The sequence below is a fragment of the Phallusia mammillata genome, chromosome 2 (genome assembly GCF_965637545.1).
Source record: "Phallusia mammillata chromosome 2, kaPhaMamm4.hap1.1, whole genome shotgun sequence".
In the NCBI taxonomy this organism is placed as follows: domain Eukaryota; kingdom Metazoa; phylum Chordata; class Ascidiacea; order Phlebobranchia; family Ascidiidae; genus Phallusia; species Phallusia mammillata.
In genome coordinates, this window is record NC_137253.1 from 16,035,695 (window position 1) to 16,056,158 (window position 20,464).

General features: G+C 40.5%; 3 protein-coding genes and 29 non-coding genes across 32 annotated transcripts in view; all 32 read left to right on the forward strand.

Moving 5' to 3' along the window:
- LOC145213071 (MAM and LDL-receptor class A domain-containing protein 1-like) overlaps positions 1-7,476 on the forward strand; it is a 60,124-nt gene extending 52,648 nt beyond the window's left edge. The window contains exons 10-14 of the mRNA XM_080081311.1: positions 6,030-6,255; positions 6,471-6,615; positions 6,783-6,936; positions 7,014-7,104; positions 7,337-7,476. Of these exons, the coding sequence (XP_079937437.1) occupies positions 6,030-6,255; positions 6,471-6,615; positions 6,783-6,936; positions 7,014-7,104; positions 7,337-7,476 (756 nt within the window). The remainder of the gene's footprint in view (positions 1-6,029; positions 6,256-6,470; positions 6,616-6,782; positions 6,937-7,013; positions 7,105-7,336) is intronic.
- Positions 67-154, forward strand: Trnay-gua (transfer RNA tyrosine (anticodon GUA)). Its single transcript is given in 2 exon segments — positions 67-103; positions 119-154. It is a non-coding gene; the product is annotated as a tRNA-Tyr (tRNA).
- Trnay-gua (transfer RNA tyrosine (anticodon GUA)) lies at positions 373-461 on the forward strand. The gene is given in 2 exon segments: positions 373-410; positions 426-461. It is a non-coding gene; the product is annotated as a tRNA-Tyr (tRNA).
- On the forward strand, positions 533-622 carry Trnay-gua (transfer RNA tyrosine (anticodon GUA)). Its single transcript is given in 2 exon segments — positions 533-569; positions 585-622. It is a non-coding gene; the product is annotated as a tRNA-Tyr (tRNA).
- Positions 694-781, forward strand: Trnay-gua (transfer RNA tyrosine (anticodon GUA)). Its single transcript is given in 2 exon segments — positions 694-730; positions 746-781. It is a non-coding gene; the product is annotated as a tRNA-Tyr (tRNA).
- Positions 853-942, forward strand: Trnay-gua (transfer RNA tyrosine (anticodon GUA)). Its single transcript is given in 2 exon segments — positions 853-889; positions 905-942. It is a non-coding gene; the product is annotated as a tRNA-Tyr (tRNA).
- Trnay-gua (transfer RNA tyrosine (anticodon GUA)) lies at positions 1,014-1,101 on the forward strand. The gene is given in 2 exon segments: positions 1,014-1,050; positions 1,066-1,101. It is a non-coding gene; the product is annotated as a tRNA-Tyr (tRNA).
- Positions 1,321-1,408, forward strand: Trnay-gua (transfer RNA tyrosine (anticodon GUA)). The gene is given in 2 exon segments: positions 1,321-1,357; positions 1,373-1,408. It is a non-coding gene; the product is annotated as a tRNA-Tyr (tRNA).
- Trnay-gua (transfer RNA tyrosine (anticodon GUA)) lies at positions 1,628-1,715 on the forward strand. Its single transcript is given in 2 exon segments — positions 1,628-1,664; positions 1,680-1,715. It is a non-coding gene; the product is annotated as a tRNA-Tyr (tRNA).
- On the forward strand, positions 1,787-1,874 carry Trnay-gua (transfer RNA tyrosine (anticodon GUA)). The gene is given in 2 exon segments: positions 1,787-1,823; positions 1,839-1,874. It is a non-coding gene; the product is annotated as a tRNA-Tyr (tRNA).
- Trnay-gua (transfer RNA tyrosine (anticodon GUA)) lies at positions 1,946-2,033 on the forward strand. The gene is given in 2 exon segments: positions 1,946-1,982; positions 1,998-2,033. It is a non-coding gene; the product is annotated as a tRNA-Tyr (tRNA).
- Positions 2,105-2,192, forward strand: Trnay-gua (transfer RNA tyrosine (anticodon GUA)). Its single transcript is given in 2 exon segments — positions 2,105-2,141; positions 2,157-2,192. It is a non-coding gene; the product is annotated as a tRNA-Tyr (tRNA).
- On the forward strand, positions 2,264-2,351 carry Trnay-gua (transfer RNA tyrosine (anticodon GUA)). The gene is given in 2 exon segments: positions 2,264-2,300; positions 2,316-2,351. It is a non-coding gene; the product is annotated as a tRNA-Tyr (tRNA).
- Positions 2,423-2,510, forward strand: Trnay-gua (transfer RNA tyrosine (anticodon GUA)). Its single transcript is given in 2 exon segments — positions 2,423-2,459; positions 2,475-2,510. It is a non-coding gene; the product is annotated as a tRNA-Tyr (tRNA).
- On the forward strand, positions 2,730-2,817 carry Trnay-gua (transfer RNA tyrosine (anticodon GUA)). Its single transcript is given in 2 exon segments — positions 2,730-2,766; positions 2,782-2,817. It is a non-coding gene; the product is annotated as a tRNA-Tyr (tRNA).
- Positions 2,889-2,976, forward strand: Trnay-gua (transfer RNA tyrosine (anticodon GUA)). The gene is given in 2 exon segments: positions 2,889-2,925; positions 2,941-2,976. It is a non-coding gene; the product is annotated as a tRNA-Tyr (tRNA).
- Trnay-gua (transfer RNA tyrosine (anticodon GUA)) lies at positions 3,195-3,283 on the forward strand. The gene is given in 2 exon segments: positions 3,195-3,232; positions 3,248-3,283. It is a non-coding gene; the product is annotated as a tRNA-Tyr (tRNA).
- Trnay-gua (transfer RNA tyrosine (anticodon GUA)) lies at positions 3,355-3,444 on the forward strand. Its single transcript is given in 2 exon segments — positions 3,355-3,391; positions 3,407-3,444. It is a non-coding gene; the product is annotated as a tRNA-Tyr (tRNA).
- Positions 3,516-3,603, forward strand: Trnay-gua (transfer RNA tyrosine (anticodon GUA)). The gene is given in 2 exon segments: positions 3,516-3,552; positions 3,568-3,603. It is a non-coding gene; the product is annotated as a tRNA-Tyr (tRNA).
- On the forward strand, positions 3,675-3,764 carry Trnay-gua (transfer RNA tyrosine (anticodon GUA)). Its single transcript is given in 2 exon segments — positions 3,675-3,711; positions 3,727-3,764. It is a non-coding gene; the product is annotated as a tRNA-Tyr (tRNA).
- On the forward strand, positions 3,836-3,923 carry Trnay-gua (transfer RNA tyrosine (anticodon GUA)). Its single transcript is given in 2 exon segments — positions 3,836-3,872; positions 3,888-3,923. It is a non-coding gene; the product is annotated as a tRNA-Tyr (tRNA).
- On the forward strand, positions 4,143-4,230 carry Trnay-gua (transfer RNA tyrosine (anticodon GUA)). Its single transcript is given in 2 exon segments — positions 4,143-4,179; positions 4,195-4,230. It is a non-coding gene; the product is annotated as a tRNA-Tyr (tRNA).
- On the forward strand, positions 4,450-4,537 carry Trnay-gua (transfer RNA tyrosine (anticodon GUA)). Its single transcript is given in 2 exon segments — positions 4,450-4,486; positions 4,502-4,537. It is a non-coding gene; the product is annotated as a tRNA-Tyr (tRNA).
- Trnay-gua (transfer RNA tyrosine (anticodon GUA)) lies at positions 4,609-4,696 on the forward strand. The gene is given in 2 exon segments: positions 4,609-4,645; positions 4,661-4,696. It is a non-coding gene; the product is annotated as a tRNA-Tyr (tRNA).
- On the forward strand, positions 4,768-4,855 carry Trnay-gua (transfer RNA tyrosine (anticodon GUA)). Its single transcript is given in 2 exon segments — positions 4,768-4,804; positions 4,820-4,855. It is a non-coding gene; the product is annotated as a tRNA-Tyr (tRNA).
- On the forward strand, positions 4,927-5,014 carry Trnay-gua (transfer RNA tyrosine (anticodon GUA)). The gene is given in 2 exon segments: positions 4,927-4,963; positions 4,979-5,014. It is a non-coding gene; the product is annotated as a tRNA-Tyr (tRNA).
- Positions 5,234-5,321, forward strand: Trnay-gua (transfer RNA tyrosine (anticodon GUA)). Its single transcript is given in 2 exon segments — positions 5,234-5,270; positions 5,286-5,321. It is a non-coding gene; the product is annotated as a tRNA-Tyr (tRNA).
- On the forward strand, positions 5,393-5,480 carry Trnay-gua (transfer RNA tyrosine (anticodon GUA)). The gene is given in 2 exon segments: positions 5,393-5,429; positions 5,445-5,480. It is a non-coding gene; the product is annotated as a tRNA-Tyr (tRNA).
- Positions 5,552-5,639, forward strand: Trnay-gua (transfer RNA tyrosine (anticodon GUA)). The gene is given in 2 exon segments: positions 5,552-5,588; positions 5,604-5,639. It is a non-coding gene; the product is annotated as a tRNA-Tyr (tRNA).
- Trnay-gua (transfer RNA tyrosine (anticodon GUA)) lies at positions 5,711-5,798 on the forward strand. The gene is given in 2 exon segments: positions 5,711-5,747; positions 5,763-5,798. It is a non-coding gene; the product is annotated as a tRNA-Tyr (tRNA).
- A 1,505-nt stretch (positions 7,477-8,981) lies between the features above and the next one.
- On the forward strand, positions 8,982-11,981 carry LOC145213072 (MAM and LDL-receptor class A domain-containing protein 1-like). Its single transcript, XM_080081312.1, has 10 exons — positions 8,982-9,068; positions 9,253-9,418; positions 9,542-9,686; positions 9,748-9,875; positions 10,350-10,458; positions 10,656-10,824; positions 10,954-11,055; positions 11,116-11,310; positions 11,637-11,829; positions 11,944-11,981. The coding sequence occupies exons 1-10, from the start codon at positions 8,982-8,984 to the stop codon at positions 11,979-11,981; spliced, it is 1,332 nt and encodes a 443-aa protein (XP_079937438.1).
- A 183-nt stretch (positions 11,982-12,164) lies between these two features.
- Positions 12,165-20,464, forward strand: part of LOC145214298 (MAM and LDL-receptor class A domain-containing protein 1-like) — a 57,498-nt gene continuing 49,198 nt past the window's right edge. Inside the window, exons 1-16 of the mRNA XM_080082800.1 lie at positions 12,165-12,282; positions 12,365-12,510; positions 12,596-12,830; positions 13,222-13,355; positions 13,722-13,849; positions 13,986-14,163; positions 14,573-14,778; positions 15,397-15,556; positions 15,999-16,089; positions 16,244-16,387; positions 16,844-16,998; positions 18,736-18,860; positions 18,969-19,110; positions 19,168-19,379; positions 19,730-19,891; positions 20,298-20,412. Of these exons, the coding sequence (XP_079938926.1) occupies positions 12,165-12,282; positions 12,365-12,510; positions 12,596-12,830; positions 13,222-13,355; positions 13,722-13,849; positions 13,986-14,163; positions 14,573-14,778; positions 15,397-15,556; positions 15,999-16,089; positions 16,244-16,387; positions 16,844-16,998; positions 18,736-18,860; positions 18,969-19,110; positions 19,168-19,379; positions 19,730-19,891; positions 20,298-20,412 (2,451 nt within the window). The remainder of the gene's footprint in view (positions 12,283-12,364; positions 12,511-12,595; positions 12,831-13,221; positions 13,356-13,721; positions 13,850-13,985; positions 14,164-14,572; positions 14,779-15,396; positions 15,557-15,998; positions 16,090-16,243; positions 16,388-16,843; positions 16,999-18,735; positions 18,861-18,968; positions 19,111-19,167; positions 19,380-19,729; positions 19,892-20,297; positions 20,413-20,464) is intronic.

A 20,464-nucleotide genomic window follows, 5' to 3' on the forward strand; every position in this document is an offset into this window, starting at 1 on the left:
TTTAGTGTTGAATCTTTTGTTGTTTCCTTTTGCGCAATATTGTTCTTTGCGCCGCAGTACTTGTGTCCTTCGATAGCTCAGTTGGTAGAGCGGTGGACTGTAGAAGCAACACGCAGGCATCCATAGGTCACTGGTTCGAATCCGGTTCTTAGGAATACTTTTTGTGTGAAATCTTTTGTTGTTTCCTTTCGAACAATATTGTTCTTTGCGCCGCAGTACTTGTGTCATTCGATAGCTCAGTTGGTAGAGCGGTGGACTGTAGAAACAACACGCAGGCATCCATAGGTCATTGGTACGAAGGAATACTTTTAGTGTTGAATCTTTTGTTATTTCCTTTCGAACCATATTGTTCTTTGCCCCGCGGTACTTGTGTCCTTCGATAGCTCAGTTGGTAGAGCGGTGGACTGTAGAAGCAACACGCAGGCATCCATAGGTCACTGGTTCGAATCCGGTTCGACGAAATACAATTTGTGTGAAATCTTTTGTTGTTTCCTTTTGCACAATATTGTTCTTTGCGCCGCGGTACTTGTGTCCTTCGATAGCTCAGTTGGTAGAGCGGTGGACTGTAGAAGCAACACACAGGCATCCATATAGGTCACTGGTTCGAATCCGTTTCGAAGGAATGCTTTTAGTGTTGAATCTTTTGTTGTTTCCTTTCGAACCATATTGTTCTTTGCCCCGCGGTACTTGTGTCCTTCGATGGCTCAGTTGGTAGAGCGGTGGATTGTAGAAGCAACACGCAGGCATCCATAGGTCACTGGTTCGAATCCGGTTCGAAGGAATGCTTTTAGTGTTGAATCTTTTGTTGTTTCCTTTCGAACCATATTGTTCTTTGCACCGCGGTACTTGTGTCCTTCGATAGCTCAGTTGGTAGAGCGGTGGACTGTAGAAGCAACACACAGGCATCCATATAGGTCACTGGTTCGAATCCGGTTCGAAGGAATGCTTTTAGTGTTGAATCTTTTGTTGTTTCCTTTCGAACCATATTGTTCTTTGCCCCGCGGTACTTGTGTCCTTCGATGGCTCAGTTGGTAGAGCGGTGGATTGTAGAAGCAACACGCAGGCATCCATAGGTCACTGGTTCGAATCCGGTTCGAAGGAATGCTTTTAGTGTTGAATCTTTTGTTGTTTCCTTTCGAACCATATTGTTCTTTGCACCGCGGTACTTGCGTCCTTCGATAGCTCAGTTGGTAGAGCGGTGGATTGTAGAAGCAACACGCAGGCATCCATAGGTCACTGGTTCGAAGGAATGCTTTTAGTGTTGAATCTTTTGTTGTTTCCTTTCGATCAATATTGTTCTTTGCGCCGCGGTACTTGTGTCCTTCGATAGCTCAGTTGGTAGAGCGGTGGACTGTAGAAGCAACACACAGGGATCCATAGGTCACTGGTTCGAATCCGGTTCGAAGGAATACTTTTAGTGTGAAATCTTTTGTTGTTTCCTTTTGCACAATATTGTTCTTTGCGCCGCGGTACTTGTGTCGTTCGATAGCTCAGTTGGTAGAGCGGTGGACTGTAGAAACAACACGCAGGCATCCATAGGTCACTGGTACGAAGGAATACTTTTAGTGTGAAATCTTTTGTTATTTCATTTCGAACAATATTGTTCTTTGCGCCGCGGTACTTGTGTCCTTCGATAGCTCAGTTGGTAGAGCGGTGGACTGTAGAAGCAACACGCAGGCATGCATAGGTCACTGGTTCGAATCCGGTTCGAAGGAATACTTTTTGTGTGAAATCTTTTGTTGTTTCCTTTCGAACAATATTGTTCTTTGCGCCGCGGTACTTGTGTCCTTCGATAGCTCAGTTGGTAGAGCGGTGGACTGTAGAAGCAACACGCAGGCATGCATAGGTCACTGGTTCGAATCCGGTTCGAAGGAATACGTTTTGTGTGAAATCTTTTGTTGTTTCCTTTCGAACAATATTGTTCTTTGCGCCGCGGTGCTTGTGTCATTCGATAGCTCAGTTGGTAGAGCGGTGGACTGTAGAAGCAACACACAGGCATCCATAGGCCACTGGTTCGAATCCGGTTCGAAGGAATGCTTTTAGTGTTGAATCTTTTGTTGTTTCCTTTCGAAACATATTGTTCTTTGCACCGCGGTACTTGCGTCCTTCGATAGCTCAGTTGGTAGAGCGGTGGACTGTAGAAGCAACACGCAGGCATCCATAGGTCACTGGTTTGAATCCGGTTCGAAGGAATACTTTTAGTGTTGAATGTTTTGTTGTTTCCTTTCGAACCATATTGTTCTTTGCACCGCGGTACTTGTGTCCTTCGATGGCTCAGTTGGTAAAGCGGTGGATTGTAGAAGCAACACACAGGCATCCATAGGTCACTGGTTCGAATCCGGTTCGAAGGAATGCTTTTAGTGTTGAATCTTTTGTTGTTTCCTTTCGAACCATATTGTTCTTTGCCCCGCGGTACTTGTGTCATTCGATAGCTCAGTTGGTAGAGCGGTGGACTGTAGAAACAACACGCAGCCATCCATAGGTCACTGGTTCGAATCCGGTTCGAAGGAATACTTTTTGTGTGAAATCTTTTGTTGTTTCCTTTCGAACGATATTGTTCTTTGCGCCGCGGTACTTGTGTCATTCGATAGCTCAGTTGGTAGAGCGGTGGACTGTAGAAACAACACGCAGGCATCCATAGGTCACTGGTACGAAGGAATACTTTTAGTGTGAAATCTTTTGTTATTTCATTTCGAACAATATTGTTCTTTGCACCGCGGTACTTGTGTCCTTCGATAGCTCAGTTGGTAGAGCGGTGGACTGTAGAAGCAACACGCAGGCATCCATAGGTCACTGGTTCGAATCCGGTTCGAAGGAATGCTTTTAGTGTTGAATCTTTTGTTGTTTCCTTTTGCGCAATATTGTTCTTTGCGCCGCAGTACTTGTGTCCTTCGATAGCTCAGTTGGTAGAGCGGTGGACTGTAGAAGCAACACGCAGGCATCCATAGGTCACTGGTTCGAATCCGGTTCTTAGGAATACTTTTTGTGTGAAATCTTTTGTTGTTTCCTTTCGAACAATATTGTTCTTTGCGCCGCAGTACTTGTGTCATTCGATAGCTCAGTTGGTAGAGCGGTGGACTGTAGAAACAACACGCAGGCATCCATAGGTCATTGGTACGAAGGAATACTTTTAGTGTTGAATCTTTTGTTATTTCCTTTCGAACCATATTGTTCTTTGCCCCGCGGTACTTGTGTCCTTCGATAGCTCAGTTGGTAGAGCGGTGGACTGTAGAAGCAACACGCAGGCATCCATAGGTCACTGGTTCGAATCCGGTTCGACGAAATACAATTTGTGTGAAATCTTTTGTTGTTTCCTTTTGCACAATATTGTTCTTTGCGCCGCGGTACTTGTGTCCTTCGATAGCTCAGTTGGTAGAGCGGTGGACTGTAGAAGCAACACACAGGCATCCATATAGGTCACTGGTTCGAATCCGTTTCGAAGGAATGCTTTTAGTGTTGAATCTTTTGTTGTTTCCTTTCGAACCATATTGTTCTTTGCCCCGCGGTACTTGTGTCCTTCGATGGCTCAGTTGGTAGAGCGGTGGATTGTAGAAGCAACACGCAGGCATCCATAGGTCACTGGTTCGAATCCGGTTCGAAGGAATGCTTTTAGTGTTGAATCTTTTGTTGTTTCCTTTCGAACCATATTGTTCTTTGCACCGCGGTACTTGTGTCCTTCGATAGCTCAGTTGGTAGAGCGGTGGACTGTAGAAGCAACACACAGGCATCCATATAGGTCACTGGTTCGAATCCGGTTCGAAGGAATGCTTTTAGTGTTGAATCTTTTGTTGTTTCCTTTCGAACCATATTGTTCTTTGCCCCGCGGTACTTGTGTCCTTCGATGGCTCAGTTGGTAGAGCGGTGGATTGTAGAAGCAACACGCAGGCATCCATAGGTCACTGGTTCGAATCCGGTTCGAAGGAATGCTTTTAGTGTTGAATCTTTTGTTGTTTCCTTTCGAACCATATTGTTCTTTGCACCGCGGTACTTGCGTCCTTCGATAGCTCAGTTGGTAGAGCGGTGGATTGTAGAAGCAACACGCAGGCATCCATAGGTCACTGGTTCGAAGGAATGCTTTTAGTGTTGAATCTTTTGTTGTTTCCTTTCGATCAATATTGTTCTTTGCGCCGCGGTACTTGTGTCCTTCGATAGCTCAGTTGGTAGAGCGGTGGACTGTAGAAGCAACACACAGGGATCCATAGGTCACTGGTTCGAATCCGGTTCGAAGGAATACTTTTAGTGTGAAATCTTTTGTTGTTTCCTTTTGCACAATATTGTTCTTTGCGCCGCGGTACTTGTGTCGTTCGATAGCTCAGTTGGTAGAGCGGTGGACTGTAGAAACAACACGCAGGCATCCATAGGTCACTGGTACGAAGGAATACTTTTAGTGTGAAATCTTTTGTTATTTCATTTCGAACAATATTGTTCTTTGCGCCGCGGTACTTGTGTCCTTCGATAGCTCAGTTGGTAGAGCGGTGGACTGTAGAAGCAACACGCAGGCATGCATAGGTCACTGGTTCGAATCCGGTTCGAAGGAATACTTTTTGTGTGAAATCTTTTGTTGTTTCCTTTCGAACAATATTGTTCTTTGCGCCGCGGTACTTGTGTCCTTCGATAGCTCAGTTGGTAGAGCGGTGGACTGTAGAAGCAACACACAGGCATCCATAGGCCACTGGTTCGAATCCGGTTCGAAGGAATGCTTTTAGTGTTGAATCTTTTGTTGTTTCCTTTCGAAACATATTGTTCTTTGCACCGGGGTACTTGCGTCCTTCGATAGCTCAGTTGGTAGAGCGGTGGACTGTAGAAGCAACACGCAGGCATCCATAGGTCACTGGTTCGAATCCGGTTCGAAGGAATACTTTTAGTGTTGAATGTTTTGTTGTTTCCTTTCGAACCATATTGTTCTTTGCACCGCGGTACTTGCGTCCTTCGATGGCTCAGTTGGTAGAGCGGTGGATTGTAGAAGCAACACGCAGGCATCCATAGGTCACCGGTTCGAATCCGGTTTGAAGCAATGCTTTTAGTGTTGAATCTTTTGTTGTTTACTTTCGAACCATATTGTTCTTTGCACCGCGGTACTTGCGTCCTTCGATAGCTCAGTTGGTAGAGCGGTGTCTTGTAGAAGCAACACGCAGGCATCCATAGGTCACTGGTTCGAAGGAATGCTTTTAGTGTTGAATCTTTTGTTGTTTCCTCTTGCACAATATTGTTCTTTGCTCCGCGGTACTTGTGTCCTTCGATAGCTCAGTTGGTAGAGCGCTGGACTGTAGAAGCAACACACAGGCATCCATAGGTCACTGGTTCGAATCCGGTTCGAAGGAATGCTTTTAGTGTTGAATCTTTTGTTGTTTCCTTTCGAACAATATTGTTTTTTGCGCCGCGGTACTTGCGTCCTTCGATAGCTCAGTTGGTAGAGCGGTGGACTGTAGAAGCAACACGCAGGCATCCATAGGTCACTGGTTCGAATCCGGTTCCAAGGAATACGTTTAGTGTTGAATCTTTTGTTGTTTCCTTTCGAACAATATTTTTCTTTGCGCCGCGGTACTTGTGTCCTTCGATAGCTCAGTTGGAAGAGCTGTAGACTGTAGAAGCAACACGCAGACATCCATAGGTCACTGGTTCGAATCCGGTTCGAAGGAATACTTTTTGTGTGATTTCTTTTGTTGTTTCCTTTCGAACAACATTGTTCTTTGCGCCGCGGTACTTGTGTCCTTCGATAGCGCAGTTGGTAGAGCGGTGGACTGTAGAAGCAACACGCAGGCATCCATAGGTCACTGGTTCGAATCCGGTTCGAAGGAATGCTTTTAGTGTTGAATATTTTGTTGTTTCCTTTCGAACCATATTGTTTCTTTGGGTCATTTTAAATTTTAAAATTTTATTTGTTGTATGTTTTTTTTCTGCCACACAACTTGTGTGTTTCGATAGCTCAATTCGTATAGCGGTGGACTGCAATAAGTATTACTGGATCTGTCTATAACTTACTTGTCATTTTTTACGGCTCTGCTTAATCACAACTTTGTTGTTTTTAGACTCATATTTCGCGGCTTGGTGATTGGTCGATTGTATTCGAAGCATTACGAGGTGATGGTTTCAAAGGAGACATTGCATTGGATGATATTAAATTCTTTATCGGTGCTTGTCCCACAACGGCAATATGCGACTTTGAAGAAGCGTCAATATGTGGATTTCAAGATGACCCCACTGCTGATTTTACCTGGAGAAGACACCAGGGAAATACGACAACATCAAATTCCGGTTTGTCAAGTCTATTGAATATTTTATAATGTTTGTTGGCTGTAAACTTATTGACCACTTTTTTGACATTTATTTACATGACCTACTATGCTTACTAGGATATTTGTTTGTATTTTTAGAAAAAAATATGTTTATTTAGTTTTTAAAACTACAAATAAAACATATTTTAAACTTCCGCATTTTGAAATTTTGTTTTTTCATGTACGTTTGTGTAGGTCCATCCTTTGACCATACAACTCAGACCAGTAACGGATATTACATGTACACTGAAGTGAGTTCCAATGACCTAGTGGAAGGTTCAAAAGCAAGACTAATCAGCACTATGCACCCTGCAACCGTCGGGAAATGTGTTGTATTTTGGTAACCTATTACGTTTATATGTACATATGTACTGCGACCCAATCTTTCAAACACAAATCATGTGGTTTTTTACCTCTGTTTGGGCCGCTATATTGGTTTAGATTAAACTTATGTTTTTTATTTAGTTCGTATTTCACTACTTTTTAAATTGCATGTTTAATCGCTAGGTATCACATGTACGGAAAATCTATTGGGACGTTGAATGTGTGGAGTACACAGGAAGGAGTAACAAGTTCCGCACCGCATTGGTCTTTGTCCGGAAACCACGAAGATCTTTGGCGACGAGCTTCCTTTCAGTACGAGTCTATCGTCCCCTTTCAGGTTTTTACATTGTTACTTGTTATTTTGGGTTATGCCTGCACGGTATCACTGTTTTTTGGTAAAGAGATTTCTTTTAGATTGTGTTTGAAGGAGTTCGAGGATTCAATGTGGCTGGAGATATTTCAATTGACGATGTTGAGTTGCGCGATCAGAATTGCGAACTGCCAGGTATGCAAATACGAGCAAATCTGTCCAGTTTTCAATGGTTTTGTAATCCTTTGTATATGTCTTTATCTCTCTATGTTTTATAAATTTTGAATTATCCATTAGTATCAAATTGAAACAACCACAGTTATGTTACACGCACTCCTATTTAAAAAATCTCTCACTTACAAATTTGCGCATTATCAAGGTAATGGTAGGTGAAATGCACACCTAACACGAAATATTTCAATTACAGGTACATGCGATTTTGACGTTGACTCTTGTGGTTGGGTGAATGCTGTTGACGATCACTTCGATTGGATGCTATACCGTGATGCTACGGAAACCGATAACACTGGTCCCTCCTCTGATCATACTGGAAATGGTTTGTGTTAAAATTTGTAATTACTGTGTAAAGATATATTATATGCATGTATGTGTTGCTTCAGGTCAGTACATGTATACTGAAACATCAAGTCCCAGAGTTCAAGGCGAAAGGGCTCGACTCGTATCCGAAATTTTTGTGAAGTCAACACTTACGCCAAACGATAACACACACTGCTTTACATTTTGGTTTGTACAACCGTTTGATGACTTACACCTAGTTGAGTATGGAAAGGCACATACTGTTCATTATTACAAACCTACATTTTATCGACTCCTATTGGTTGATTTACCACCCACTGTCCATCGACTTGTTTTAGTGCCTAAAAATCTTTTGTTTAACACAGTCGACATTTATTAATAATGATAAACTTCCCTCCCAGTATTCGTTTCAGTTTAATGTTTTTCTTATTTTTTTGACATACTGACATGCTATTTCGAATAGCGTAAACTGATTTATGTAATTGCTGACGTCAAGGCAGTGAAACGGTAAATAATGTTTTGTTGTAAAAGGTATCATATGTACGGCAACACAATTGGTACTTTGGATATCAATATGCGATATGGCGAATATCCTGGAGTAGTACAAACCTTATGGAGTCGGAGCGGGCCACAGGGAAGTGAATGGCTTTATGACCAAGTAAGAAACGACATGGGTGTCGCAAATTTTGTATTCACTGAACCATAACGCAGACTTAATATTGTATCTATTTTGTAACAGTGCTTTTGTGCATTTTGCCGTGGCTTTGTAACTCCGGCTGTTGTACCTTCTAATGTCAATTTCGACAATTCTTCGTAAACTTATTTTATTTTGAAATTATTTATTTACAACCTTTAGGTCGAGATCAATACTGCTGACGAATTCTACATTGTCATTGAAGGAACAGTCGGTTCGGGTGTGGGTGGCGACATAGCTATTGATGATCTTCTCGTATGGAGAGGTACAAAATTAACTTAAATTTTCCTTATTATTACACAATACTGTAACGATTTTCGTTCGATAGGAGGGTGTGTAAGCGTCCAACCACCAACTCAGACACTATGTGGTGCGAGTGACGATACTGTCAGTACCTCAAAAGTTTGTGACTTCGCCCAAGGTAAATCGTTTTTTTTTTTGCGTCTCATTATCAAGGCAAAACTCAGTGGCAAAACAAAATTTATTCAAACTGACAATAAAAGCCTAAGAATGTTTTGCAAACGAATAAAACCTTGGAGGTAAACAGCTTTAGTTTAGATTGTCCAAACAACTGGGATGAGGCGACTTGTGGTGCATGTAACTTTGAGGGAAGTTCTTGCGGATGGCAAGATGTTTCGTTAAGCACATTTGCGTGGGTGAGAGATAGAGATGGAACTTCTGGGATCTCAACAGGACCATCATATGATCACACTCTTGGATCGGCTACAGGTTAATACATATAACTTAACTATTAGCAAATTTGCACAACCAAACTGTTGATAAATTTTTTAAAGCGATTTTAATGGACTAAAACGGATAATTTGATTCGTTAGGTTATTATATGGCGGTCGAAGCAAAGGACAGTGAACGAAATACCGAAGCAATGATGATAACTCCTCTTTTGCAAGATTCAAGCGCGAACTGTCAGGTATTGCAACGACGGTTAAGTTTGCTTTTACGGTGATGCATTAAGTTTATTGATGCATTTTGCACACAACTTAATTGTTGTTCGGGTAATGTAAAAAAATGTATAGCCTTTGTTGGGCAAGTCGCAGTGTTCTGTATAATGCTTTCAAAACAAAAATAACAATCTGATCGTGGTGTGAGTTTAGATGATGTTCTACTACCACATGTACGGACGCGGGTTTACCGAATCACTCACAAACCCGAACCCCGGTGAATTGAGACTTGTAATGAGATTACCAACGCGCACGTTTGTTATCTGGCAACACAGCTTTGATGAGGGCGATGAATGGAAACCGGCCAACGTCTACATCGGTTTGTATACTATGTTAAAATTTCGTTTCGTTCATTTTTGGCAAAACAACATTTGTTAATTTCTTCTAGTTATCTAATTGCCACAGAGACATGCAAAACTATAATCTTTACGATTGTCTAAAGGTCGCGTGTCCCAGCCGTTTACCCTTTCCTTCCAAGCAACAAGAAGCTTCAGTGGAATTGGAGATCTTGCAGTTGATGACGTTAGCTACGTGCAATGTGCACTACCAAATGTTACTAGTTCTGCGTGTGGTAGTGACGAATTTCGGTACTTGATTGTATAACTGTAAAATCGGAAATATTGATGTTTAAAATTATGATGATTTCAGGTGCGTACGTGGATCTTGCGTCAGCAACTTGGTCATATGTGATCTCACCGACGATTGTGGCGATAATAGTGACGAAGCAAACTGCCTTTCCTCGACTCTGTGTGATTTTGAAGCAGATTTTTGCACCGGTGAGATTGTAAAAAAAAAACAAATATAATAAGTATAGTAGAAATAATATTGTAAAAATCAAGTGTTTTTTGAATTTACACCTGTTTAAAACGTGACTACGTTTCATATCTGATGCAGAATACGTTTTCGCCCGCAAATCAAATTGTCATGATCCACAGTGCGCCAAACTCTCTCACTCTCTAGTGGGCTCCCGCCACATACCGCTTCATAATACGGTGTAGAATGCAGATGCAGCGCGCTCAGTAATGAACCACATATTGTGCCATCCACGTTTTGTGGTCCATAATGTTTCAACGTAGCGCAGCTATTTCCGGCTTGGTGATTGTTCGGTGCAATAATGTCGCTATGTGTTCTATGATCAGTTGAAACGAATTCATCTGAACTCATGAGTTGTTTATGATTTAGTTTCACAAATTGTAAAGAAAGCTAACATATCATACAATATTTTTAAAACTGTTAATGAAAACCTGTAGGATACAACACTGGCTTGGGGAGTGTTGACTGGGAGTGGAGATCAGCTGACACTCCACACACTGTGGGAACCGGTCCATCACGTGATCACACCACCAACACAGATGTTGGGTAAAACTGCTGAAATGTGTTAAAAATAAGTTGATTTGAGTGTTTTTTTAATGTTAAAATCTACACAGCCCACTTTTTTAATTTGTTTGTTTACCGTACTTACCGCTGCTACTTTTTTGCGCTTAAAAATGGTAAATTTAGAGAAAAAATGTTTGTTTGCATTGACAGTTTACAGTGTTATCATTTATTTGATACAGTCACTACATATACCTAAACGCTGCACGACCAAACGTTGAAGGAGATACAGCTGTATTTGCTTTTCCCACTATCCTTGCCACAGGATCGTCTGGAGCTTGTAAAATGACGTTTTACTATCACATGTACGGAAGACATGTCGGTGAACTTAACGTCTACAAGCGAACACAGGTGATTGTTTTTTTTTGTTTTTTTTCCTTCGTGTATTTTTGGTTGATATTGCTGTGGACCAAATTAAAGATGTGATGCCCAAAAGTCGTACATGTTACATACACAATACCTATATCTTAAAACGTTTAGGACGGAGGACCGTGGACATTGTTGTGGTACCGCAGAACACCTTTGGATCAAGATTACTTTGCACGAGTTCAACTTACACCAGCGGACAACGAGAACTTCCAAGTAATTCACATTTATTAACAACAAAGATTTGTTTCCTTACTATCATCATCTGCGTTTTAGGTGCTTATTGAAGGAATAGTGGGCAACGGTCATGAGGGGGACATCGCCATTGATGATGTCAGTTTTACATCCGCGTGTCAATTTACTGACACACCTCTTCCTCAGGGAACAACACCAGCCCCAACCCCTTCGCCCTGTCATAACTTTGGTGAAGTACCTTGCGATGACAGAGTGACTTGTGTGGATTCGTCCAAGGTTTGTTATACTGTATGTGGTATAATGTTGAAACTTAAAATCTAAACACACAAAGTTGCTGTATGGGGCTGATCGTAATTTTTTCAAAAAGTTTTGCACCCGAACAAAAATAATTTTCTATGAAACAAAAATAATTCTCACGGTGAAACAGTGCAGAAAAAAATGTTTTCGGTACATAAAACAAACTGCTTTATTAACCTTTATACTGCTTTTTTTTTGAATAAACAAAACAGTAAGTCAGAATAGTTTTGGGTTCTTTTTTATAAGTATTTGCTACATTTTGATTAACGCTTTAAACTGTTTCAAAAAAACATTGTTATGTCTAGTTATGCGACTTTGTCAATGACTGTCCCAGTGGCGCTGGTGATGAGAACAAATGTGGTGCTTGTGACTTTGAATTAAACAAGTGTGGATGGACAGATACTAGTTCCGGGACTTGGGCATGGAACCGGGAAACTGTTAGTGGCGTTAATGATCTAAATGGACCGAAAGGAGACAGCACAACGGGCAGTGCCACTGGTAAGTTTTTAAGAAGCTGGGAGTCTGTTGATGAAGATAACTTTGGACTAAAAGAACTTGCAAAAATAATTCTTATGTTAGCGTTTGCTAGTTGTTGTATTTTTACCACTACAGGTTTCCAAAAAAGAGTGAAAAACATATTAGGCTTTTGAAGCAACAAAAGTAACTTCCAGACAGTGTAAACGTGCGCCGCGCCAAAGGGATTTTATTTAAAGGGAATGTTTTTTAATACACGTTTTTTTTTGTCATAATGTTTTTGTTGAGCCAACTGGCGATAATTTTTGCCCAGCCTGTTGTGTTTCCAATTGTTAATGAAACTATTTAAAGGTTACATAATGCACATTGACAACACCCAATCGTCGTTTCTTGCAAATGCCACCATGGAGACGGTTGCCATGGGACCAAGTGGAATAGCTTGCAGGATGAACTTCTCGCTCTACCTCGGCGGAACAGGTTTGGACCGTTTTGTTTGTTCACTCGCTGCTGATGTCAGCACTGATGTTATGACCATTTTACTCATGATCGAATATTGTAGGCGACGCTGGTGCTGTGTTTGTTCGTGTTTATCCTGATGCCAATGACAACACTAAGCACAAGGACGTCTGGTATGCTCAGGGATCACAAGGGAAGGAATGGACCTCAAAATCTGCCCCCATTGGCCTCAGACCTGCAGGATATAAAGTAAACAATCCGTTCTCTACTCCTTCAAATAATTTTTAGATATGCATAAACAGTATCTGTTGAAACGCGCACTTTCGTCTTCCAGGTGATGTTTATCGGGTTACCATCGATTTTAGCGGTTGGAACCACCGATATATCGCTTGATGACATCACGTTTGAAAACTGCCACCCGTCATATGTACCGGTCAACGCAAATCAACTAACATGTGACTTCGAGACAGACACATGCGGATGGTATCAGGATCAACAAGTGGATGACTTTGATTGGTTGTATGGAGAAGGATCTTCTGCCTCAACTGTTATTACCAACAACGGGCCAGGTTTTAGTTACTTTTTGTTTCGGACATAAAGCTATAAATAGATTTTACCACTGCTTTACTAAACCAACATGTAAATTGTAAACCAACTACGCCAAAAGTTCCTGCCAAATGAACTTTCAGTATAGGGTTCAACGCTTCCCAACACAAGTGTACCATAAATGTGGGCACTGTGTTGTGACAATTCTGATAGTTTTTACTTTTGTAAAGTGTTATGATATGTTTAAAATTGTTTTTAACAAAAGCTTGATAGTAAAAGAAATGGAAAATTTGTACTGTAGCAGTTTCGTTTATAAAAGGGCCTTAAATTATCGAAATGCGTATGAAAAAACTTGCAAAAATGTGGACATCATGTTAGCTAAAGATTACAAACCATGTACCATGTTTACTTCAGATTTTGATCACACGTTGGGCGAAGGTGAGGGTGGACATTACATGTATATCGATGCTTCGCGAAATCTACAACAAAACACAATAGCCCGTCTTATCACCTATCCTCAACCTCCATCTGATACCAGTAACAAACAGGTCTGAATGTTTTTCTAGACCATATTTTTGCAATGCGTTGTAAAATAACTTAACTGAAAGCTTAAAGTTTCTGTGAAAACTTGAGATTTACCGGTAAAGTGGCTAACACAGGAACTCAAAGTAAATGCTGACGGTAAGGGCTAAAGGGTTTGTCTGAGGAACCCTGTTCTTTATGTTAAATTTAGACCCTAACCCTACCCCAATCTTACTGTAAGTTTATATAACTGCGCTCTTTGCGCCATCTATCGGTGTTTGGCAGACTTTTTGTGCTGTAAATTTCTGTTATAGCAGCTATACCAGATTTACCACATCTTTTATTGATTTTGCTTAAATTGTAGAGGTTAACTGCTATTCATTTGTCTATAGATGTGTATTGAGTGGTATTATCACATGTTTGGCCCGAGCGTCGGAACTCTTAATCTGATTCGCATCAACTTGGATAACGATAATTCGTATTGGAGATTATGGACGCGGACAGGCTCCCAGGGAAACAGGTCAGGCTTGTTATGTGTTTCACTAAATTGATACAAATCCACGACGTGAATTAAGTATATTTTATTTTAAGCAAAATTTTATTTCCACAAAAATGTAAAACTTAATTATGATCAATTAATATCTTTGTTGATTTAGATGGAATTACGGTTATTACGAGCATACAGCTACGATGAATTACACATTGATTTTTGAGGCAACTCGCGGAGGTTTTGATGGAGATATTGCTATCGATGATATTCGTATTACCGATAACAGTTGCGCCCTGAAGGACAGGGAATGCAACTTTGAAGCTAACAACTGCCATTTTACTAACGTTAGTAACATTCGGTCGTAGACAGTCTTTAACTTTAGTTCATAAATTACAACAAACTTATTGTTGAATAAAATAGTTCGTTGACTAAACATACAAAACGAGTAATGTATTTGTCAATTGTTATGAAAATGTTTTTTTTTCTGACTTTAAATTTTAAGCTACAAATGTTTTGTAGGTATGAAGTATATTTTTATCTATATTAAAGCGGTACCCAGAAAAATGTCATTAAGATTTGGACAAAACAATATGCAAAAATAAATATAGAAGATTTTATTTAACAAAACAAATAAACGCTAGGCCACAAACGACTATTAGAGGCTAGACTAGCTAATCAAGTAGTCGGTACATCTAATTCTTTTACGAACAATAGTATGTTACACAAGATATCCTCACGATAACATACATGCAGGAAGCAAACGACGACATCGAGTGGAATCTGATCAAAGCACAAGCTCCTAATTATCCGGAAACAGGTCCAGGCATGGATCACACCTTGCAGACGAAAGACGGTCGATATTACCTGGCTCAACTGTACGGAGAAGATATTGGCGCAAGGGGAAGAACTTTTACGCAAAACCATCCTGGCACTTCTTCCCCACAATGTGCGACGTTCTGGTAAGCAAACTATTTTGCAACAAACCGTGTTAAAATTAGAGATGTACCGAATATTCGGTTTGCCGAATTTATTCGGCCGAATCGATCATTTTTGCAAAGATTCGGTTTCGGCCGAATAATTTGTTGCGATTCGGCCGAAACCGAATCTTTTACGAACACAAATTTAAAGCGTTAAACGTGTCTTTTCTGCTTATTAAGATCCACGCAATCTTTCAAAAGCCCAAACATCACGAAAATTGCGTCAATGTTTATCTTTTTCAACACATTATCGTTTTTCCCACGTAAGTCAAAAAAATTAGTAATTCATTGGCAGGTTGCCAATCATGCTTAAGGCAATTTTAAACCCCACAGAAGTGAAATAAGGACGAAACACAACTATTTTGCACTGGCTGCCTGGTAGATAAACATTTTTTCACGTCAAACGCGTAGCGTACGACTTCGCGTGACGTCTTAAATGATTCGGTTGATTCGGCCGAATTTATTCGGCAAAACCGCCGAATATTCGGTTTCGGCCGAATCGAAATTTCGCCGATTCGGTACATCACTAGTTAAAATTAAATGTTTTTTTGTTGAAATTTAAAACATTTTATTTACCACTTGTGTGTTTTAATAATGTAGGTACTACATGAACGGCGAAGGAATGGGAACGCTTAACATCTACACACAACCTTTCAAGGACTTCCCAAATGCTCAACTTCTGTGGACACGCTCCGGTAACGCTGGTCCAATGTGGCGACTTGCAAAAGTAACATTACCAGCCTCCACCGAAAGTTTTCAGGTGATTGTATTGTTTTCAATTGATAAGAGCATAGATGTGCAGATAATTAAAATCATTTAAAAATCGGATATTCTTTAGTGTATCGAAACAGTTTTGTCTAAACGTCAGCATTACAAGATTGCTTAAATATTTTTTCTCATTATACTCCGTTTCAGAACCTCTAACGCAGTGGTTCTCAAACCCGGTTTTCGGGGCCGCATGCGGCTCCCAACTACTTATTTTGCGGCTCGCACCAGACCTCAGAAAACCACCAAACATTGCTATTTTAGCTTTCAAAGTAATAATCTTTAGTAATTTTCTCATGGTTTCGTTGTTTTGCGGCTCCCTACACACTTAAAAAAATACCATTTGGCCCCGACAATAAAAAAGTTTGAGAACCACTGCTCTAACGTCTAAAAGCTTTAAATTTTACTCTGTAATAAATCTGACCCAAATATTTCAGGTGGTGTTTGAAGCTATCAGAGGTAATACTCCATTCAGTGACATAGCGATCGACGACTTGTTGATATACGATGGAGAATGTCCACCACCTGGTGTGTTCATCTTTTTTAAAAAAAATAGTTGGTGTTAATTGATACCGCCTATTTACTGCCACAATCTGTTAACGAAAACAACGCTTACTTACAATAAGCGGGATTACTGATTAGGGTTGTATTGTTTAAAAATGTTGGAATTGTTGCCACACAGGGACATGTGACTTCGAAACTGACAAATGCGGATGGAACAACTACATCGGTGACGAAGATGGCATGGACTGGATTTGGTCGTCAGGAGCAACACCAAGTCGCTACACGGGACCATCACAAGATCACACAACCGGCACTGCTTACGGTAACAATCAAGCGTAAAGTTTGCAACCGCACGCATGTTGCTTACTCGTCTTACACAGTAAACCAGGGGTAAGCAACCTGTGGCCCGCGGGCCGCATGCGGCCCTTTATTAAATCTTGTGCGGTCCGCAGAGACGCTTGGATTTCAAAAGTACTGGCAAACGAGTCCAATTATTACATATTTTTGAGCTGATTAATGCGCCTGATGTTAGTTTTCTGCGATCTGGCAAAATATGGTTAGAATCAAATACGAATTATACTTGTAGTTAAGCATATTTGGTAAGAAACAAAGCAAAATCACTTTGCGTAATGCACATGTGCGGCCCTCGATTAAATTTTGACATTTATAATTGGCCCTACAGTAACAAAGGTGGCCCACCCCTGCAGTGGACTGTAGACGACGGACTTAACTATCCTTGGAAATTAGGTGACTCGCTGCATTTCAATTTTATTTTCAGGACACTACATGTACATTGAATCAACGGGTATTACCAGCACCACAATATCAGCCTGGTTTACCAGTGAACTCTACCCAGCCACAGATGCAGCTTGTTTTCGATGGTATTATCACATGAACGGAGCCACGGTGGGAACACTTAGTGTGTATGTACTGGTGAGTTACTAATTATATGAACAAAATACATTATGACGAAACTTGCTGATTAAGATTGCAGGTTATACATACACAGCAGAAAATAGAACCTTAAAACAAAAACATACAACGTTAAACACAAATAAACACATGTGTTACCGCAGAGAACATTGTACAAGATAATAATTAACTGAGCATCGAAATATTACGTTCTGACATTTGTTTGTTATGTTTTGTTCATTGTTTGATAGTGTCAGCTTTCAAAGGCTACACATAAAGAAATATTTAATACTGTAACTATTTCTTCAATTTAGACACTTATATAATGAATATATTTGGGTTTAATGATCAATGAAAGGTTATTGGCTGCCCGGGGTCGACTCTGGCGTGGTTGACGTTTCTTCGACAAACGGCCTGATGTTGAGCATGTCTAAAACACGAGGCCTAACTTTCAGCAGCTTGATGAGGGCTTTTACGTCATCCTCAGCCCTGTGACTATTTATAGTTTCGTTGTTGTAACGCTGACTCAAACTGCTGAGCGCACATGAAACTTTTTCTTGGGGACTTTCCGCTTTTGTAAGGCCTCGAAACGCGGGAAGCGTGTCGGCGCATGAATATCCCAACATAGCTGAACCTTCATGAAGCCCTTCAACGTCTAGATCCGAGCGGAGAACTTTAAAGTCACACGATTTACCATTATGAGCCACAAAACAAATGTCTTTGCTTTGTCGACAAAGAAATGCTTGAATTAAAAACCGTTGTACTGAAATCGGTTGCTTTTGGTTACGTTCTATGGCCTTATTATTGAGATGGGTCAGCTCAGAAGCTTTCCAAGAAATCTCCTTTTTAGGATCAACTACCAGTGTAAGCTTATCGCAAACCTGCAAACCATTTTCGCTGGTCTGTGAGCGCATGCTACTTTCTGGTATTGCGTACATACATAGTTCAGTGATGCGGCGCGGATTTTTTCCTGCTGTCGTTTCCAAATCGACAAATACGTACACACGTTCAGTCGTAATATTATCCTGTTGCACATCATCAGTGGTTTTGCTGAACTTGACAGGTGCTTCGCAAACTGTGCTTAAGCTTTTCAAACTTTGCTTGAGGCATGCAAGTGACCTGGCGATAAACTGCAGAAATTTTCTATTTCCTTGGTCGGTTTCGGTGATACCAGTTTTGTTACCAAACTGCTGCATATTTAACACTGTGTCTACATTGCACCACGAAATAGTAAGGCCACTTTTAGGTCCCACTACGGGTTTTATCCACGCCGAAAGAGCTTCGTTAGCCACAATAGCGACTGGTTGGGCCTGCAGAATCAGGAATTGGTTGATCAGGTCGATGTCACATGGTGAAAAGGATCCATTTCTGGCAGTTAAACTTAACTTATCAGTAATTCGACGCTCTTCACTAGACAATTCAGTAACATGAATCGAAAAAAAACTAATCTGACCTTGTGCGAAATCGAGCAAGACAAGGCTCTTTGTTTGGTTCGTCATATTGATGTAAATCCTATAGTAGTACAGAACTTGCTTTCTAAACAGAGAAAATGCTTTTTAACGCAGGCAACCTTTTTCGATATCCTTTACTCAAGTCAAAAGTAAAACATTTGTTAAAGCGAAATAAACTGGGAAGCAAATAATTAACATACCTCAAAAAGCGCGGGAGTTCTGCTTTGTGCGTGGGTGCATTTAGAACGAAACTCTTCTCTCGGTATCGTCTCACATTCCCATTAACTATTTCTCGTCATGTTTTTAGGACGTTGACACTGATGTTACGGAAATTCCCGATGGGATGCGTGTTGCCTGGCGACAAGGTGGAGATCATGGTGACGTATGGCTGCTAGGAGAGGCTGACATTTTCACTCAAACACAAGAATGGAGGTAACTTTTGATGGACTAATTGTTTATTATTAACTTATTTGTTTTAACGATTCCATAGCGGTCTCACCAATGTAATACATGTTTGATACATATAAATGCTACTTGTAGGCTAGTAATTGAAGCAACAAAATCCACGTCTGTTGACTTTGGTGACATTGCTATCGATGACTTTGAGCTTGTCGTTCACCAATCATGTGCTGGAGTAAACTACACGACACCTGCTCCGGTTATCACAACGCAACCCACACAAGTAAGCTTGCTCTTTTTGTGAGTTGGCTTTTTTGTTTGACCTTATTGATTTTTTTAGGCTCCGAGCCTGTGGGACTGCGATTTCGAAAGCGGCTATTTGTGCGTGTGGACAGTTGACACTAGTCAAGATTATCTAGGAACTTGGACAGTGCAGCAAGGCTCAACGCCCACTGAAAAAACAGGACCCCCTGCTGACCATACTCTGGGAAACTACCAAGGATATTACGTCTACGCAGAGGCTGATTTGCTCAACCAGTTTGACAAAGCAAAGTAAGAATATATATGTAATTTTACAATCTTATAATTTGAATCGGTGAGGAAAGATTACAGGTAACTGACCCAAGAAAAATTAACAATAGGATTTTGATTTAGCACAAGTCCATGTTATTAATTTTACCAAAAATATTGTTACGACAATTGGAAATGAAAAGGGATGGAACACTCCGCATAAACTTTGTGTATGATATGTAAATCTGTATGACATTAATATGTTTAGTTTGTTTGAAATTTATTGTACCGCTATATGTAATCGACCAAAACTATTCCCTACAACAAGTTTTTTAACAACTTGCAGAAAAATGCCAATGAATAAACTGACATTTTCGCTTTTTATTTGCCAGGTTAACAAGCAACACAGTGGCTGGTGTATCTGCCGGTCGATGTTTATCATTCTACTTTTACATGTATGGGGAAAACACCGGGTCACTCAGCGTATACGTCAATCCCGTTGGTAACAGTGACGGAGACCCTGTGTGGATCCGCACCGGTTCAAGAACTGACAGGTGAATATTCGCCACAATCAAAGGCATTTGAAAACAAACTGAAGTAAATACAGTAAACTTGAAACTGATTTTGTTTTGAATATGCTGTGAATAACTTCTTGCAGCTGTTCAACAGTGACAATTGGATAAAGTATAAATGCAAATAAGATTTGACTTGACTTTGACTTGATTTCGAATATTTATAGAATAACATAAAAACGCAACTGTTACTGTGTTATTGTATTTGGTGTAATGTATGTGGTGCCCACCACGCAATCATATTTATTTTAATCATCGTACAAAATATTTTAATAATTTGGCCATGTGTGTACACAATACGTCATCACTCAGTTGAATAATGCATTGTAAAATGTGTTGTTAGTCATCCTTTGCATCGGTATAACCAAAGTGATTTTATTCCCCTCAGGTGGCATCAAGGTACATATTTCATCGATTTGGTCGGTGATTATGTCGTTTCGTTCGTTTCCGAAAGAGGTGACGGAATTTATGGCGACATTGCTTTGGATGATATAACGCTTAAGGTATAAATTGATCAAACGTTTTCGCAATTCTAATCGTACACTTCCTACGTGC